Raw genomic sequence first — 17,826 nt, forward strand, 5'->3', positions numbered from 1 at the left:
ACAGGACTGTGTATAGATTGCAGGGGTACAGGATACCAGACTAGTGAACAGGACTGTGTACAGATTGCAGGGGTACAGGATACCAGACTAGTGAACAGGACTGTGTATAGATTGCAGGGGTACAGGATACCAGACTAGTGAACAGGACTGTGTACAGATTGCAGGGGTACAGGATACCAGACTAGTGAACAGGACTGTGTATAGATTGCAGGGGTACAGGATACCAGACTAGTGAATAGGACTGTGTACAGATTGCAGGGGTACAGGATACCAGACTAGTGAACAGGACGGAACGGGACCTATTGGAAAGACACCATTACATTAAACAATGGACCAGCTGGAGCAGTTCAGTATATTGGAGGACCAGCAACAGTGCCACGGCAATGTGAGCACTTTCCCCATGATGATCAGTTCCAGGCTCAGCTTCATCACACTGGTGAGGCGTCAAGGAAATGCCAGGCGCTTAGCACAGGGAGTGAAATCCTCCACCGTCTCACTCCATCCTTTACACAAAATACTTCTCCAGTGCTTGGTCATAGGTCACACCTATGGTTCGCTGACTCTGGATTTCTGCTTGTTCCTAGCACCCTTCACTCTGCTATTTGAGGGCAGTCTCTCTGTCACTGTGTCTCTTCCCTCTGGAATTCTCTTCCAGACACACTTGCTTTACTACTTCTATCCAGCTACTTTCAAAATTGTCCCAAAAAAGTTTTGCTTTTACTGCACCTTCAGATTTACTCCCTAAATTCCTCCACTTCCTGCCCAGTATCTCTCCCTTGCAAAGCGTTCTGAGATTCTTGGGTGCATAAACAACACACAACTGAGAAAGTACTTTTTAAAAATAAAGTTTCAGCAGAGCAGTGTCTTTTTGGCAGCCACTGTCCAACTCCGGATCCCTCTTTCCAGCTCCGGATCCCTCTTTCCAGCTCCGGACCCCTCTTCCCAGCTCCGGACCCCTCTTCCCAGCTCCGGAACCCAGTGCCCACCTCCGGAACCCAGTGCCCACCTCCGGAACCCAGTGCCCACCTCCGGAACCCAGTGCCCACCTCTGGGATCCCTCTTCCCACCTCCGGGATCCCTCTTCCCAGCTCCGGAACCCCTCTTCCCAGCTCCGGAACCCCTCTTCCCAGCTCCGGAACCCCACTGTCCAGCTCCAGACCTCTCTTCCCACCTCCGGACCCCACTGCAGAACCAGTAAACTCTAAAATTTCCTTTAGTCAGTTTCTCCTGTTACTGATCCATTTTGTCTTTTGCAGTATTGTGTGAAACATGATGGTTCCTGAGCTGGGTCCATTGAAAAACATATCAAAGTATTTAGTCATGGATGAATGGTGTTGATTGGAAGAGTAGAATGGAATTCAGGAGTTTTGCTTGATTTGAATTTGTTGGGGAGAAACTTTGTAGAACCTTTCCTCGAGATTAGCGGTAAAGTAGATTCAGAACAGATTGTACCTGGTCCGTGGAATGAGTAATTTGACCGGCCGAATTGCCTTCTCTCACTTCATGCTTTCTAATCCCATCATGGTCTGTTTCAGTGATTAAAACTGGAGAGAGCGGAATGACCGTCTTCAGATTGCTGACCAAACAAAGCAGTTGGGTTTGGGTCCAGTCGAATGCGCGGCTGGTTTACAGGGGTGGACGACCCGACTCCATCATTTGCAGGCAGAGGCCCTTGACGTAAGTGCACTGTTCACAGAACTCTAAGTTTGTTCTCAGTTAGCATTTCAATTTGGTTTTCTCTTGCATAACAGGGGGTCTCACGGCAAGTAATTTCTCTCACCCTGCACTAATTTATCCTCAGGAATGAAGAAGGTGAGGAGCACCTCCGTAAAAGAACCATGCAGCTGCCGTTCAATTTTGCCACAGGCGAGGCAGTTCTGTATGAGGCCAATCTGTTGCTTTCAGGGCAACTCGATCCATTCCAAGCTAAAGGAAAAGGTGTCAAGATTAAGAAGGTTTCAACTGGGACAAATGCCACGGAGCAGAAAAATGGAATCGATCCGAGTTCACTTCTGGGCGTCATGATGACTCAGAGTCCATCTGTGTACACCTCGCACCATGAATCGGAGATTAACCTTGACGAAGCCTTTGCAAATGATTTTGCCGTTGTAAATGTGCCAGGGGACTTCTGGAAGCCGGCCAATAATGGAAAAAACTCTTCCGAACAGGAGGAGATGAACCTTGATCAGGAGGATCCACTGTCAACCATAATGGATATTCTGTCTCAAAAGAAAACTGATGAAAATGACCTCTGCGACACTCTCCAAAACCTGGATGTGGATGTGGAGAACATGGAGTTGGAGCAATGGGAAGAAACTTTAATGAAAATGGACAACAACACTTCTATATCGGATGATCTGAATTGTATCCTCACCACAGATTTTATACTGTCATGTGTTGAGGACATGCTAACAAAACACAGCCCAAAAGCTAATGAATTTCCACAGGAGAGATTAGACTCTACAGAGGTAAACTTAATGGGGCCGGGCCAACAAAAGCCATTTAGATTCAATACCCAGAACCCAGTAATGCCTGGCTGTCAAAATTCAATAGCATCTAGTACCCAGAACCCAATGATGCCTGTTACCCAGAACCCAATGATGTCTGGCTATCAAAACCCAGTGGTCCCTGGCCCACAGAATCTAATGATACCTGCCTGTCAAACCTCAATGATGACTGGTCCACAGAACCCAGTGATACCTGTCTGTCAAACCTCAATGATGACTGGCCCCCAGAACCTAATGATGTCTGGCCCCCAGAACCCAATGATGTCTGGCCCCCAGAACCCAATGATGTCTGGCCCCCAGAACCCAATGATGTCTGGCCCCCAGAACCCAATGATGTCTGGCCCCCAGAACCCAATGATGTCTGGCCCCCAGAACCCAATGATGTCTGGCCCCCAGAACCCAATGATGTCTGGCCCCCAGAACCCAATGATGTCTGGCCCCCAGAACCCAATGATGTCTGGCCCCCAGAACCCAATGATGTCTGGCCCCCAGAACCCAATGATGTCTGGCCCCCAGAACCCAATGATGTCTGGCCCCCAGAACCCAATGATGTCTGGCCCCCAGAACCCAATGCTACCTGCCCGTCAAACTTCAATGCTGTCTGGTCCACAGAACCCCATGGTGTCTGCAGCCCAGAATTCAGGGCTGTCTGCTCCCCAGGAACCAATAGCCTCTGGACCACAGAACACAATGTCATTTGGATTCCAAAGTACAAGTATGCCTAAACTACAGAACAAAGTACAACCTGGAATCCAGAATCCGCTGGGATCTTTCTCACAGAACCCTCTCGGAATGAGCTTACATAATCCTTTGGCTCCTAACCCACAGAATCCCATTTTATGTAGCCCTCAAAAGCAATACAGATCTGCTCCACAAAAGATGAGCTGTACAGAGCAAGCCACCATGCAGCAAATGCACATGGGTAAAATGTCACCATTACAGTCACTACAAAGGGATCTGCAACAGTCCCTGCTGCAGAAGCCCCAGTACTTGGGACAAAATGGACAGCTGAAAGTGCAGCCTTTAAATACGCCACAGCAACAAGTGCCAGAGTGGCAGCTGCAAATACTGCAGAATGGACAACAGGTTTCCAGGCAACCATACCAAGTGCAAGATTGCCTGCACCATCAAACGCCTCAGCCTTCTTGCAGATCGACACAAGCCTCACAAGACAGGGTTTCTACAGCTTATTACCTGGATCAAAATAACAGTGATCAGCTTCCGTACAGTTGCAATGCAGCAGTCCAGCAAAGGACCACAGTAAACCAAATGGCGACGGGGCCATCCCCCAGCGGTAGCAGCAGCTGCATGTTTGCCTCTTGTGAATATGAAAGCCATGCGCCTCTTGTGAGAAACGGACTGTCGTTCCCAGACAGAAGCCCCATCGCTCCTCTACCTCCCTATAGTAAAATTAAAGTATCTCCGAATCACAGTCCCTTACAGGCAACTTGTTACTATGAGAATGACCCAGTTAATCCTATTGTGGGCTCCTCAGTTATCTCCAATGGCGAACTCAGCATTTATCATTCTTCATGTCAATTTGAGCCAAACTTCTCACCCTTACCGATGGCAGAGAATTCTGTCTGTGGGATTCCGACAGGTCAGGCACCTTGGAATTACAACGATCAAGTCAAGGTGAGGACCGAATCTTTATCTGGCTAGTAAACCAGTATATTTAATAATGAGCCTGTTCAAATACAAAGATGTATCACTTTAAGGCTGTTATGCTGCTGGTCGGTTTAAAAGGAGAAGTGTATTCTACTGATTTGGCACACTTTCCTGTAAGGTGTGAAAGGAGATACCTGTGCACTCGGTAGCTTCTTGTCTGCTGGTTAGTGGCTCCCTGGAAGCTAATATTTTGTTTCGAACATTCTGTTATTGTGACACTGGGATTTTAGTGACCTCATGATTGGGCGCCATCGTTGTTGTGCTTCTGAGACTTGAACCCAACTTTAACTGGGGTTGGGAATTGACGGTCCGAAGCAGGCAATGAACCATCCAGTGAGGGGGGTGGGAGCACGCTGTGAACTTCCGCCCCGGCAACGCACCATCCCCGTTCCCGCTGGGTGAGCATGGGGCCAGGAGGTTTTACCTCCCGGGCTTCATTCACATGCCCTGGCACTGACTCCTGGCTGAAGATGTCACCGCTGGCGGGCTGGAGTCAACATTTGTGGGGGCTCAAGCTGTCGGCGGGGACCCACGTAAACGGCCCCCAACAAGGTAAATGAGGAATTGGGTGGGGGTCAGAAAGTCCCCAACTGGGGGAGGGGCACTCCTGCTCCTCTTGGCCCAAAAGGAGCTGTAAAAAATATAATTTTAGTAATTAAAAATCACTCAGCTGAACCTCCTGTGGCCAGGATCCGTCCTAAGCTGGCGGGATTAAGACTGTGCGGGCCTTAGTCGGACCTACGGTTAAAATGGGACGTGACTTTGCCCTTGAAATTAGGCCCCCGCTCCTCTGGCAGAGGCGGACGTACCGTGCCTGAATTCAGACATTATAAAATGGTGGGGGTGTGGGAATGTCACACAAAATCACCCCCTGCCCAAAATCAACCCTTAGGTGTGGATACCTGATTTGCATTATATCTGTCTTGCGGTCATAGTCATAGAGTTATACAGCACAAAAAGAGGCCCTTCGGCTCATCGTGTCTGCACCGGCCATTAAACCCTATCTATTCCAATCCCATTTTCCAGCACTTGGTCCGTAGCCTTGTATGTATGGCATTTCAAGTGCTCATCTAAATGCTTCTTGAATGTTGTGAGGGTTCCTGCCTCTACCACCCTTTCAAGCAGTGAGTTCCAGATTCCAACCACACTCTGGGTGAAAAAGTTTTTCCTCAAATCCCCTCTAAACCTCCTGCCCCTTATGTTGAAACTATGCCCCCTGGTTATTGACCCCTCTACTAAGGGGAAAAGTTCCTTTCTATCTACCCTATCTATGCCCCTCATAATTTTGTACACCTCAATCCGGTCCCTCCTCAGCCTTCTCTGCTCTAAGGAAAACAACCCCAGCCTGTCCAGTCTCTCTTCGTAGCTGAAACTCTCCAGCCCAGGTAACATCCTGGTGAATCTCTTCTGCACCCTTCTCCAATGCAATCACATCCTTCCTATAGTGTGGTGACCAGAACTGCACACAGTATTCCAGCTGTGGCCTAACTAGCACTTTGTACAGCTCCATCATAACCTCCCTGCTCTTATATTCTATGCCTCGGCTAATGAAGGCAAGTATCCCATATGCCTTTTTAACCACCTTATCTACCTGTCCTGCCGCCTTCAGGGATCTATGTACATGCACACCAAGGTCCCTCTGATCCTCTGTCTTTCCTAGGGTCTTACCGTTCATTGTGTATTCCCTTGCCTTGTTAGTCCTCCCAAAATGCATCACCTCACACTTTTCAGGCTTAAATTTCATTTGCCACTGTTCTGCCCATCTGACCAACCCGTCTATATCGTCCTGTAGCCTGAGGCTTCCCTCCTCGCTATTTACCACTCCATCAATTTTCGTGTCATCTGCGAACTTACTGATCATACCTCCTATATTCATATCTAAATCATTAATGTAGTCCACAAACAGCAAGGGACCCAGCACCGATCCCTGCGGTACACCACTGGATACAGGCTTCCAGTCACAAAAACAACCTTCGACCATCACCCTCTGCCTCCTGCCACTAAGCCAGTTTTGGATCCAATGTGCCAAATTGCGGTACAGCTTTCAAGTCAGCTGTGTGAAAGCTTTGCTCCAAGGCTAAGCAACAACATTTCTGTGCCTAGGCAGCCCCAATGTGAAGGCAACAGCTTCAAAATGATTTTTTGGGGGGAAAAACATTTAAGAGTGACACATGTACAGTGTGGTGAATAAGCAAAATTGTCGAAAGACAATTACTTGAGAAGTAGGAAGTGGGATAGCTCCATAGAATGTTAAACTTTTTACAGGAAAGTCCATCCATGTTCCAATAATAATCTCAATCACTATTCACACTGAGCTTCCGTAAGAGGGTGAGCTTCCCAGCCTCGGCCTGAGTTACTGCAGAAAGCCAGGCTAGGAGTGGCAGTGCCTCACCACATTGTTCAAAGGTGCCACCTGGTGGCCCACAAAAACTCTGTCCACAGAGGCCCAGCCTCTCGGGGGAGGGCGGGGAGAGAAACGAGAATAGAAGAAGAATATTTCTGACATTAAAAAAATCAGGGAAAGAAAAATCATTTACTGTAAAAATATGTTAAGCAAGAGATGACTCAGTGAAAAACTAGGAAGAGAATAATCACGTACTGGGTTAAGAAAATATAACTCCATAGAAAGAATGTGAGAAAAATATATAAAATTCACTTTAAAATATTTATACAGTGTACTTACTAGGAATTCTGGAACTAATAAAGAAAGATTTGTATTTGTATAGTGCCTTATCATATGCCTTGAAACATGAATTACTTTGAAGTATAAATACAAGCTTGTTCATTTTTACTTTGAAGTGTAGCCACTGCTGTTACGTAGGCCAATTCCGCTACCAGTTTGCACACAGCAACATATCACAAACGCCAATGAGATGAACCACCAGTTGATCTACTCTGGGTGATAATTATTGAGAGATCAGGTAGAGGAGCTTTGCTTTAACATTTCAGCCAAAGGAAAACACTAACTACATTGCAACACTCCCTCAGTACACCACCTCTGACAATGCAGCCCTCCCTCAGTACACCACCTCCGACAATGCAACACTCCCTCAGTACACCACCTCCGACAATGCAGCCCTCCCTCAGTACACCACCTCCGACAATGCAGCCCTCCCTCAGTACACCACCTCCGACAATGCAACACTCCCTCAGTACACCACCTCTGACAATGCAGCCCTCCCTCAGTACACCACCTCCGACAATGCAACACTCCCTCAGTACACCACCTCCGACAATGCAGCCCTCCCTCAGTACACCACCTCCGACAATGCAGCCCTCCCTCAGTACACCACCTCTGACAATGCAGCCCTCCCTCAGTACACCACCTCCGACAATGCAGCCCTCCCTCAGTACACCACCTCTGACAATGCAGCCCTCCCTCAGTACACCACCTCCGACAATGCAGCCCTCCCTCAGTACACCACCTCCGACAATGCAGCCCTCCCTCAGTACACCACCTCCGACAATGCAACACTCCCTCAGTACACCACCTCCGACAATGCAGCCCTCCCTCAGTACACCACCTCCGACAATGCAACACTCCCTCAGTACACCACCTCCGACAATGCAGCCCTGCCTCAGTACACCACCTCTGACAATGCAGCCCTCCCTCAGTACACCACCTCCGACAATGCAGCCCTCCCTCAGTACACCACCTCCGACAATGCAGCCCTCCCTCAGTACACCACCTCTGACAATGCAGCCCTCCCTCAGTACACCACCTCCGACAATGCAGCCCTCCCTCAGTACACCACCTCTGACAATGCAGCCCTCCCTCAGTACACCACCTCCGACAATGCAACACTCCCTCAGTACACCACCTCCGACAATGCAACACTCCCTCAGTACACCACCTCCGACAATGCAGCCCTCCCTCAGTACACCACCTCCGACAATGCAACACTCCCTCAGTACACCGCCTCCGACAATGCAGCCCTCCCTCAGTACACCACCTCCGACAATGCAGCCCTCCCTCAGTACACCACCTCCGACAATGCAGCCCTCCCTCAGTACACCACCTCTGACAATGCAGCCCTCCCTCAGTACACCACCTCCGACAATGCAGCCCTCCTTCAGTACACCACCTCCGACAATGCAGCCCTCCCTCAGTACACCACCTCTGACAATGCAGCCCTCCCTCAGTACACCACCTCCGACAATGCAACACTCCCTCAGTACACCACCTCCGACAATGCAGCCCTCCCTCAGTACACCGCCTCCGACAATGCAACGCTCCCTCAGTACACCACCTCCGACAATGCAGCCCTCCCTCAGTACACCACCTCCGACAATGCAGCCCTCCCTCAGTACACCACCTCCGACAATGCAGCCCCCCCTCAGTACAGCGCCTCCGACAATGCAGCCCTCCCTCAGTACACCACCTCCGACAATGCAGCCCTCCCTCAGTACACCACCTCCGACAATGCAGCCCTCCCTCAGTACACCACCTCTGACAATGCAGCCCTCCCTCAGTACACCACCTCCGACAATGCAGCCCTCCCTCAGTACACCACCTCTGACAATGCAGCCCTCCCTCAGTACACCACCTCCGACAATGCAACACTCCCTCAGTACACCACCTCCGACAATGCAGCCCTCCCTCAGTACACCGCCTCCGACAATGCAGCCCTCCCTCAGTACACCGCCTCCGACAATGCAGCCCTCCCTCAGTACACCGCCTCCGACAATGCAGCCCTCCCTCAGTACACCGCCTCCGACAATGCAGCCCTCCCTCAGTACACCGCCTCCGACAATGCAGCCCTCCCTCAGTACACCACCTCCGACAATGCAGCCCTCCCTCAGTACACCATCTCCGACAATGCAGCCCTCCCTCAGTACACCACCTCCGACAATGCAGCCCTCCCTCAGTACACCACCTCCGACAATGCAGCCCTCCCTCAGTACACCACCTCCGACAATGCAGCCCTCCCTCAGTACACCACCTCCGACAATGCAGCCCTCCCTCAGTACTCCACCTCCGACAATGCAGCCCTCCCTCAGTACACCGCCTCCGACAATGCAGCCCTCCCTCAGTACACCACCTCCGACAATGCAACGCTCCCTCAGTACACCGCCTCCGACAATGCAGCCCTCCTTCAGTACACCGCCTCCGACAATGCAGCCCTCCCTCAGTACACCGCCTCCGACAATGCAGCCCTCCCTCAGTACACCACCTCCGACAATGCAGCCCTCCCTCAGTACACAGCCTCCGACAATGCAGCCCTCCCTCAGTACACCGCCTCCGACAATGCAGCCCTCCCTCAGTACACCGCCTCCGACAATGCAGCCCTCCCTCAGTACACCGCCTCCGACAATGCAGCCCTCCCTCAGTACACCGCCTCCGACAATGCAGCCCTCCCTCAGTACACCGCCTCCGACAATGCAGCCCTCCCTCAGTACACCCCCTCCGACAATGCAGCCCTCCCTCAGTACACCGCCTCCGACAATGCAGCCCTCCCTCAGTGCACCGCCTCCGACAATGCAGCCCTCCCTCAGTACACCGCCTCCGACAATGCAGCCCTCCCTCAGTACACCGCCTCCGACAATGCAGCCCTCCCTCAGTACACCGCCTCCGACAATGCAGCCCTCCCTCAGTACACCGCCTCCGACAATGCAGCCCTCCCTCAGTACACCGCCTCCGACAATGCAGCCCCCCCTCAGTACAGCGCCTCCGACAATGCAGCCCTCCCTCAGTACACCACCTCCGACAATGCAGCCCTCCCTCAGTACACCACCTCCGACAATGCAGCCCTCCCTCAGTACACCGCCTCCAACAATGCAGCCCTCCCTCAGTACACCACCTCTGACAATGCAGCCCTCCCTCAGTACACAGCCTCCAACAATGCAGCCCTCCCTCAGTACATCACCTCCAACAATGCAGCCCTCCCTCAGTACACCATCTCCGACAATGCAGCCCTCCCTCAGTACACCACCTCCGACAATGCAGCCCTCCCTCAGTACACCGCCTCCGACAATGCAGCCCTCCCTCAGTATACTACCTCCAACAATGCAGCCCTCCCTCAGTACACCGCCTCCGACAATGCAGCCCTCCTTCAGTACACTGCCTCCGACAATGCAGCCCTCCCTCAGTACACCGCCTCCGACAATGCAGCCCTCCCTCAGTACACCACCTCCGACAATGCAGCCCTCCCTCAGTACACTGCCTCCGACAATGCAGCCCTCCCTCAGTACACCGCCTCCGACAATGCAGCCCTCCCTCAGTACACCACCTCCGACAATGCAGCCCTCCCTCAGTACACAGCCTCCGACAATGCAGCCCTCCCTCAGTACACCACCTCCGACAATGCAGCCCTCCCTCAGTACACCGCCTCCGACAATGCAGCCCTCCCTCAGTACACCGCCTCCGACAATGCAGCCCTCCCTCAGTACACCGCCTCCGACAATGCAGCCCTCCCTCAGTACACCGCCTCCGACAATGCAGCCCTCCCTCAGTACACCACCTCCGACAATGCAGCCCTCCCTCAGTACTGTACTGGAGCGAGTCCTTGGATTACATGACCAAAGTTCTGGTATTGAGTTGGAAGCCTCAACCATCTGTTACCAAGCTGAAACACAGAGCTGCAATGACATAGCCTATAGTCACCTCATCACAAATGTTCATGTGCAAAACAATTATTTGTCTTGATAAATTTTTGCTTCCATTTTTTTTCTCTCTTAACTGTTCTGATGGCTGATAACCCCCATGCTCACCTTAGGCCAGGAATGCTCAGGTCATTTGGAGCACTTTTTCTGCCACCCATCCTGAGATCAGTTAATTCCACGCAGACCAGGGATCAAACCTGACCTTCCTCCGTACGTTCCCTACCTATTTTTTTTTTAAAGGGTATTTACACTTGAGAGTTTCTCCCCTTCCCCTGTCTTAAATCTCCGCATGCGACGCATCATCTGCAGCGGGCAGGACAAGCATTGGTGATGTGGGCAGTGTGGCATAATATCATGCTACCAGCCTGTTGCAATGAGGTGATTCTTGTCCCCCAATTCCATTCCAATTGTCCCTCTTCCCCCACCTCACCCCACATTCCAAGAAGTTGATCCTTCGCTGGGGTACAATTTAACTGGAGTGGGCAGTCCCCAGCACCCTGTCCAAGGAGCCATTCTTCTTGTGTGGGCCTGGACACGCAGTGTCAGTAGACTAGTTGCAGCACTACAGCTGAGCTGGATCTTGTCCTCAGCCCAATGTTCTCTCATATGTGCACTCTCCAGAAACTGGGAGCAGGAACCCAGGCTGATTGTTGATTTGTTCCCACTCTCTCCTGAGCCTAATTGTAGCGATTCCCTTCTTGGTAGCAATGCCCAAACTCGGCATAGACCATTGATTGAAGCTGGGACCTTCTTGTCTGAATGGCTTAGTGACATGCTGCTTTAATCGATGGAGTCATTGGGTGAGCCAGGTGGCAATTTTGTTGACCAAGTAATTTTAATGATAATTTTGGCCCCTTTTTCTTAACATGGATTTTTGCTACATGACATTAAAATTGTAGTAAAAATCGTGAAATGTGAAATTGGAGAGTCTTAAAGGGGAAGCCTGTTTTATTAAATTGTCCCATAATTCTACTTTAGGGAGGGAGATACACCTGCACACTTATTGATGCCCCTGGTTACCATGCTTTTGATCTGATTAGCGCCGGTGTGGCATCAAATGTTTCATGTAAAACTCCTCCTCCTGGTGACATCATAAAGTTCTCGCAATTTCTTGAATGGAGATGGTGGATTGTGGGAACACTCTTCACTCATGACATCACTAGAGTGGAATTTAATGACTAGGAAAGAGACACAAAAAGTCTGCTGCCAGGCTGCCTCTAGCCAATAACGTTAAAGCCGTTTGGAGTAGAACAATAAAGGGTGACTCAGACACTGAGTATAAAGCATCTTTACAAGATTGGTTTCAATGTAGGCGTCCATTCAGCCCATTTAATCTCATCCTACCAGAATACCAACTCTATTACAGCAGCTAGATGTTTCATTAAACGAGTCTATCCTCCTGGCTTCAAACACCCTTGTAGTTGGGCACTACTTCCTGACTTGCCCTTAATAGCCCTGAACCTGTGTCCTCTCGTTCTGCTGCCCTTGCATATCTGCAAGTATTTTTTTGACTTCACTTTCTTTGTCTCCTTAAAAATCTTATTTGACTGGACTTGTTTAATGGTGAAAATCTCTTTCAGTAAAATAGACCTCCCTTTAAAGATGATTCATCTCCTGAAATTGTACATAAGGTAACATATCGTCTCTTTGGGGGGCATCGTGTCGTCTCGGCTCAATTTGAACCTGAAAGTTGTGGTTTCAAGCCTCACATCAAGAGTTTAAGATCACAATCTAGGCTGACACTCCAGTGCAGTACTAAGCGGGTTCTGCAATGTTGGAAATGCCATTTTTCTGATGAGAAACTAAACTAAGATCCCATCTGTTGTGTATGTACCTTTAAGAGAGAACTGATTTTATACTGCAGTACTGGCAGTGACCACACCTGTATATAAAGCAGGCTTCTGTACTTCAGTTTAAGCTTTTCAGTAAATACCTGTTATTATTGTTCTCCTGCAGTCCGTGTATTATTGATACTCGGACACTACACCATCCACCTGTAAAAGTGAGCATTAAAGAACCAATGGCAATATTCAAAGAGTAGGAAGCTCTGGTGTCTTGGCAAACATTCCTTCCACATTCTTTCAACATCACCACCCAGTAACAGATTAACTGGTCATTCCACCTCGTTGCTGCGTATGATATCTGTTTGTGTACAAAATGTCTGCTTCATTTGACAACAATAACTTGAAAGTGATTCATCGAATGTGAAGCACTTTGAGATGGTAATGAGAGATGTAATAAGGCCTCATTCAAATTGAAGTCCATGTTATCAACATTGCCTTGCTTTGTGTGAATTGCAAAGTACAAGTTTTTCTCATTTAAAACTTTTAATTCCTTGGACTCCTTCAGTCCTCATAACTGCATTTGCTATTCTTCCAGCAGGGAGAAGCTCTGAATTAAGGAAATGGAACACTAGACATCCCTACTCTTCCACTTGTTTCCCAGAACACTGGGCTGGCCAACTCTTGTGATTTATTCGGATCGGGGAAGGCTGAACTCAACGGTGCACCAACTTTGAACAGTGTTTTGTGTAAAGTGCTGAGGTTCGGACAGACAAGCGAGCGACCGAAGTCGCAAATCCATCATAAAACGAATGCTTTCATGCCTCCAGCACCGTCACATCGCTGCCTATACATCTTTTGTGATCAATTTTCTATTGCTCTGTATAAAATATTAACTTTTATATTTTTGTATAAAAATGCAGTGTACTTTTTTGTATTGAGATTGCTGGTATAGTCATGAGCCATGTTTTTTTTTTCTTATTTGAGGAGATCACAGTTTTAAAGCGCACTGCACGCCGTCGTGCCTGCTCTGTGCATTTGTAACCTTTTAATGAAGGAGAGGTCTGGAGGATCATTCCCCAAGAACGGCCTTCTGCTGAGGATTTTTTTTTTACCGATTGCTAAGTATTAATTGAAAAACAAAGACATTCGCCGTGCAGCACAAACACCCAAAAGCTGAGGCGCTGTTGCCAGGCAGAAATAAACCTCCAACACTGCTCGCGTACCAATGTGAAACAAGTTGCACAGTGGACAGACGACTCGCTCGGTGTTACACGCTGAATCTTCTGAAGTTGGAACCTACTTGTTAAAAGAACAAAAAAACATTTCAACTTTTTAAGCTATTTACGTATTAAATCAATACTTTTAAGAGATTTGTGTATAACAGTATATGAAAAAAGATTGTGTTTTGATATTGCAAATGTCACAATATAGAACCTATTTGTTATTCTGCTGTCCAGCTGCACCACTCTTTGCAGCCTTGTGTATAATGTATTTTACCACTCAATATATTGCTGCCTTTCACTTAAATGTTATGTAGTTTTATAAATGTCTAAACACAGTTGGCTGTTGACAAATTGTATCTTTTTGCTTAACATTAAAAATACTTTTTCTTGTAACCCTCTGTCTGTAATGATATCAGCAAATAGTGATGGTATTTGCCTGTTTGATTATGATGCCTTACCAGCATAGTTGCATGTATTGATTATTTATGCCTGACCAGCAGAGGGCATGTGAGACAGAGAGAGAGAGAGTTTAGTTTTGGTTTCGCTTTTAGATGGATCACTAGCATGGTGTCTCCTGTAATGCTGTTAGAAAGAGTTGAACAGACTTTAGATTAAAAGACATTCTCTTTCATAAATGTCTCGTCATTGAACCCACATACAAATCGATACACTGTCCACCCCTCCCTTATTAAAGCCTTTTACCTTTTTTAAAGAAATGTGATGTGAATGAGTCCATGCTTTACTTCCAACATCATTAAATTAGGGTACGTTAAAAATTGAATCCCTCCAACCTGTCAGATGCTTAAAGTAACTTTTCTTTCATTCCTCATTTTCTTTGAATTTTTTTATTCTCCCCTCCTTTCCTGAATGTGCTGGGGTTTTTTTTTGCTGGTGTATGATGCACATGGATGGCTTCCCTCGGAGAACTCGCCCAACTGGCCGTTCGTCATGCGTGATCCTAGACGCTGAGTGTCAGCAGGCTATTCGACTAAAAACTAACGATTTTCAGCAGGGGCAACTGGTCAGCTTCGAGGAGAAGGAGCCCTGATTGGCTGAGCCCTCCAGAGTCCAGGAATGCTGCAGCCAATTGTAGTGCCCCAACCACCATCCTGGCTATGATAAGGTCACTCAGAATAGACCGGAGATCAAACCTCTAACCTATTGCAGGGGTTCTCAACCTTTTTGCTTCCGAGACCACCCCCCACCCCCGACATATGTTATAGAAATTCCATGGACTCCCTGTCACACAACACAAGTATATTTTCTGTATAAAAATTTGTTATACAATTAAACATATATATTTATTATTATTTTTGTTTTACTTACTGTGAAACCTGTTGCTGGTGCAGAAATTGAGACTGTCTCCAAGGTTGGTACAGATCTGCTCAAGTTAGTCGACTGTTGCCAAGGTTGATATAGTTATACTGAAGTTAGTAGACTGTAACTGAGGTAAGTAAACAGTCACGGAGGTTGGTGGGGGGACTGTCACGGAGGTGGGGGGACTCACGGAGGTGGGGGGACTGTCACGGAGGTGGGTGGAGGGCCACGGAGGTGGGTGGAGGGTCATGGAGGATGGGGGACTGTCACAGTGGTGGGGAGACTGTCACGGAGGTGGGGAGACTCACGGAGGTGGGGGGACTGTCACGGAGGTGGGTGGAGGGCCACGGAGGTGGGTGGAGGGTCATGGAGGATGGGGGACTGTCACGGTGGTGGGGAGACTGTCACGGAGGTGGGGGGACTGTCACGGAGGTGGGTGGAGGGTCACGGAGGTGGGGGGACTGTCACGGAGGGCGGGAGACTGTCACGGAGGGCGGGAGACTGTCACGGAGGTGGGTGGAGGGTCATGGAGGATGGGGGACGGTCACGGTGGTGGGGAGACTGTCACGGAGGTGGGGGGACTGTCACGGAGGTGGGTGGAGGGTCACGGAGGTGGGGGGACTGTCACGGAGGGTGGGAGACTGTCACGGAGGGCGGGAGACTGTCACGGAGGGCAGGAGACTGTCACGGAGGTGGGGGGACTGTCACGGAGGGCGGGAGACTGTCACGGAGGGCGGGAGACTGTCACGGAGGTGGGGGGACTGTCACGGAGGGCGGGAGACTGTCACGGAGGGCGGGAGACTGTCACGGAGGTGGGGAGACTCACGGAGGTGGGGGGACTGTCACGGAGGTGGGTGGAGGGCCACGGAGGTGGGTGGAGGGTCATGGAGGATGGGGGACTGTTGCGGTGGTGGGGAGACTGTCACGGAGGTGGGGGGACTGTCACGGTGGTGGGGGGACTGTCATGGAGGTGGGTGGAGGGCCACGGAGGTGGGGGGCCTGTCACGGAGGTGGGTGGAGGGTCATGGAGGATGGGGGACGGTCACGGTGGTGGGGAGACTGTCACGGAGGTGGGGGGACTGTCACGGAGGTGGGTGGAGGGTCACGGAGGTGGGGGCACTGTCACGGAGGGCGGGAGACTGTCACGGAGGGCGGGAGACTGTCACGGAGGGCGGGAGACTGTCACGGAGGTGGGGGGACTGTCACGGAGGGCGGGAGACTGTCACAGAGGGCGGGAGACTGTCACGGAGGGCGGGAGACTGTCATGGAGGTGGGGGGACTGTCACGGAGGGCGGGAGACTGTCACGGAGGGCGGGAGACTGTCACGGAGGTGGGGAGACTGTCACGGAGGTGGGTGGAGGGTCATGGAGGTGGGGGGACTGTCCCGGAGGGCGGGAGACTGTCACGGAGGTGGGGAGACTGTCACGGAGGTGGGAGACTGTCACGAAGGTGGGAGACTGTCACGGAGGTGGGTGGAGGTTCACAGAGTTGGGGGACTGTCACGGACGGCAGGAGACTGTCACGGAGGGCAGGAGACTGTCACGAAGGTGGGAGACTGTCACGAAGGTGGGAGACTGTCACGGAGGTGGGGGTCTATCACGGAGGTGGGGGGTCTGTCACGGAGGTGGGGGGTCTGTCACGGAGGTGGGGAGACTGTCACAGAGGTGGGGGGACTGTCACAGAGGTGGGGGGACTGTCACGGAGGTGGGGAGACTGTCACAGAGGTGGGGAGACTGTCACGGAGGGCGGGAGACTGTCACGGAGGTGGGGAGACTGTCATAGAAGTGGGTGAAGGGTCACGGAGGTGGGTGGACTGTCACGGAGGTGGGGAGACTGTCACGGAGGTGGGGGTACTGTCACGGAGGTGGGGAGACTGTCACGGAGGTGGGGGGACTTTCACGGAGGTGGGGCGACTGTCACGGAGGTGGGGGTCTGTCACGGAGGTGGGGAGACTGCCACGGAGGTGGGGGGACTTTCACGGAGGTGGGGCGACTGTCACGGAGGTGGTTGGACTGTCACGGAGGTGGTTGGACTGTCACGGAGGTGGTTGGACTGTCACGGAGGTGGTTGGACTGTCACGGAGGTGGGGAGACTGTCACGGAGGGCGGGAGACTGTCACGGAGGTGGGGAGACTGTCACGGAGGTGGGGGGACTGTCACGGAGGTGGGGAGACTGTCACGGAGGTGGGTGGAGGTTCACAGAGTTGGGGGACTGTCACGGAGGGCAGGAGACTGTCACGGAGGGCGGGAGACTGTTACGAAGGTGGGGAGACTGTTACGGAGGTGGGGGTCTGTCACGGAGGTGGGGGGACTGTCACGGAGGTGGGGGGACTGTCACGGAGGTGGGGAGACTGTCACAGAGCACAGAGGTGGGGGGACTGTCACGGATAGCGGGAGACTGTCACGGAGGTGGGGAGACTGTCACGGAGGTGGGTGGAGGGTCACGGAGGTGGGGGGACTGTCACGAAGGTAGGGAGACTGTCACGGAGGTGGGGAGACTGTCACGGAGGGTGGGGGACTGTCACGGAGGGTAGGAGACTGTCACGGAGGGCGGGAGACTGTCACGGAGGTGGGGAGACTGTCACGGAGGTGGGGAGACTGTCACAGAAGTGGGTGAAGGGTCACGGAGGTGAGGGGACTGTCACGGAGGGCGGGAGACTGTCATGGAGGTGGTTGGACTGTCACGGAGGTGGGGAGACTGTCACGGATGGCAGGAGACTGTCAC

General features: G+C 51.1%; 1 protein-coding gene across 4 annotated transcripts in view; it reads left to right on the forward strand.

Moving 5' to 3' along the window:
- Positions 1 to 14,178, forward strand: part of LOC147120085 (aryl hydrocarbon receptor-like) — a 230,880-nt gene extending 216,702 nt beyond the window's left edge. For 3 of the 4 annotated variants that reach the window (XM_085985646.1, XM_085985644.1, XM_085985648.1), the window contains exons 9-11: positions 1,536 to 1,677; positions 1,802 to 4,142; positions 13,158 to 14,178. In XM_085985646.1, coding sequence (XP_085841772.1) covers positions 1,536 to 1,677; positions 1,802 to 4,142; positions 13,158 to 13,178 — 2,504 coding nt within the window. In that variant the 3' untranslated portion in view covers positions 13,179 to 14,178. The remainder of the gene's footprint in view (positions 1 to 1,535; positions 1,678 to 1,801; positions 4,143 to 13,157) is intronic. The other variant, XM_085985645.1, reaches the window with a different exon arrangement.
- Positions 14,179 to 17,826: the final 3,648 nt, after the last annotated feature.

Source organism: Somniosus microcephalus, chromosome 4, assembly GCF_052327205.1.
Source record: "Somniosus microcephalus isolate GS21.2 chromosome 4, FLI_Smic_1.0, whole genome shotgun sequence".
Lineage (NCBI taxonomy): Eukaryota > Metazoa > Chordata > Chondrichthyes > Squaliformes > Somniosidae > Somniosus > Somniosus microcephalus.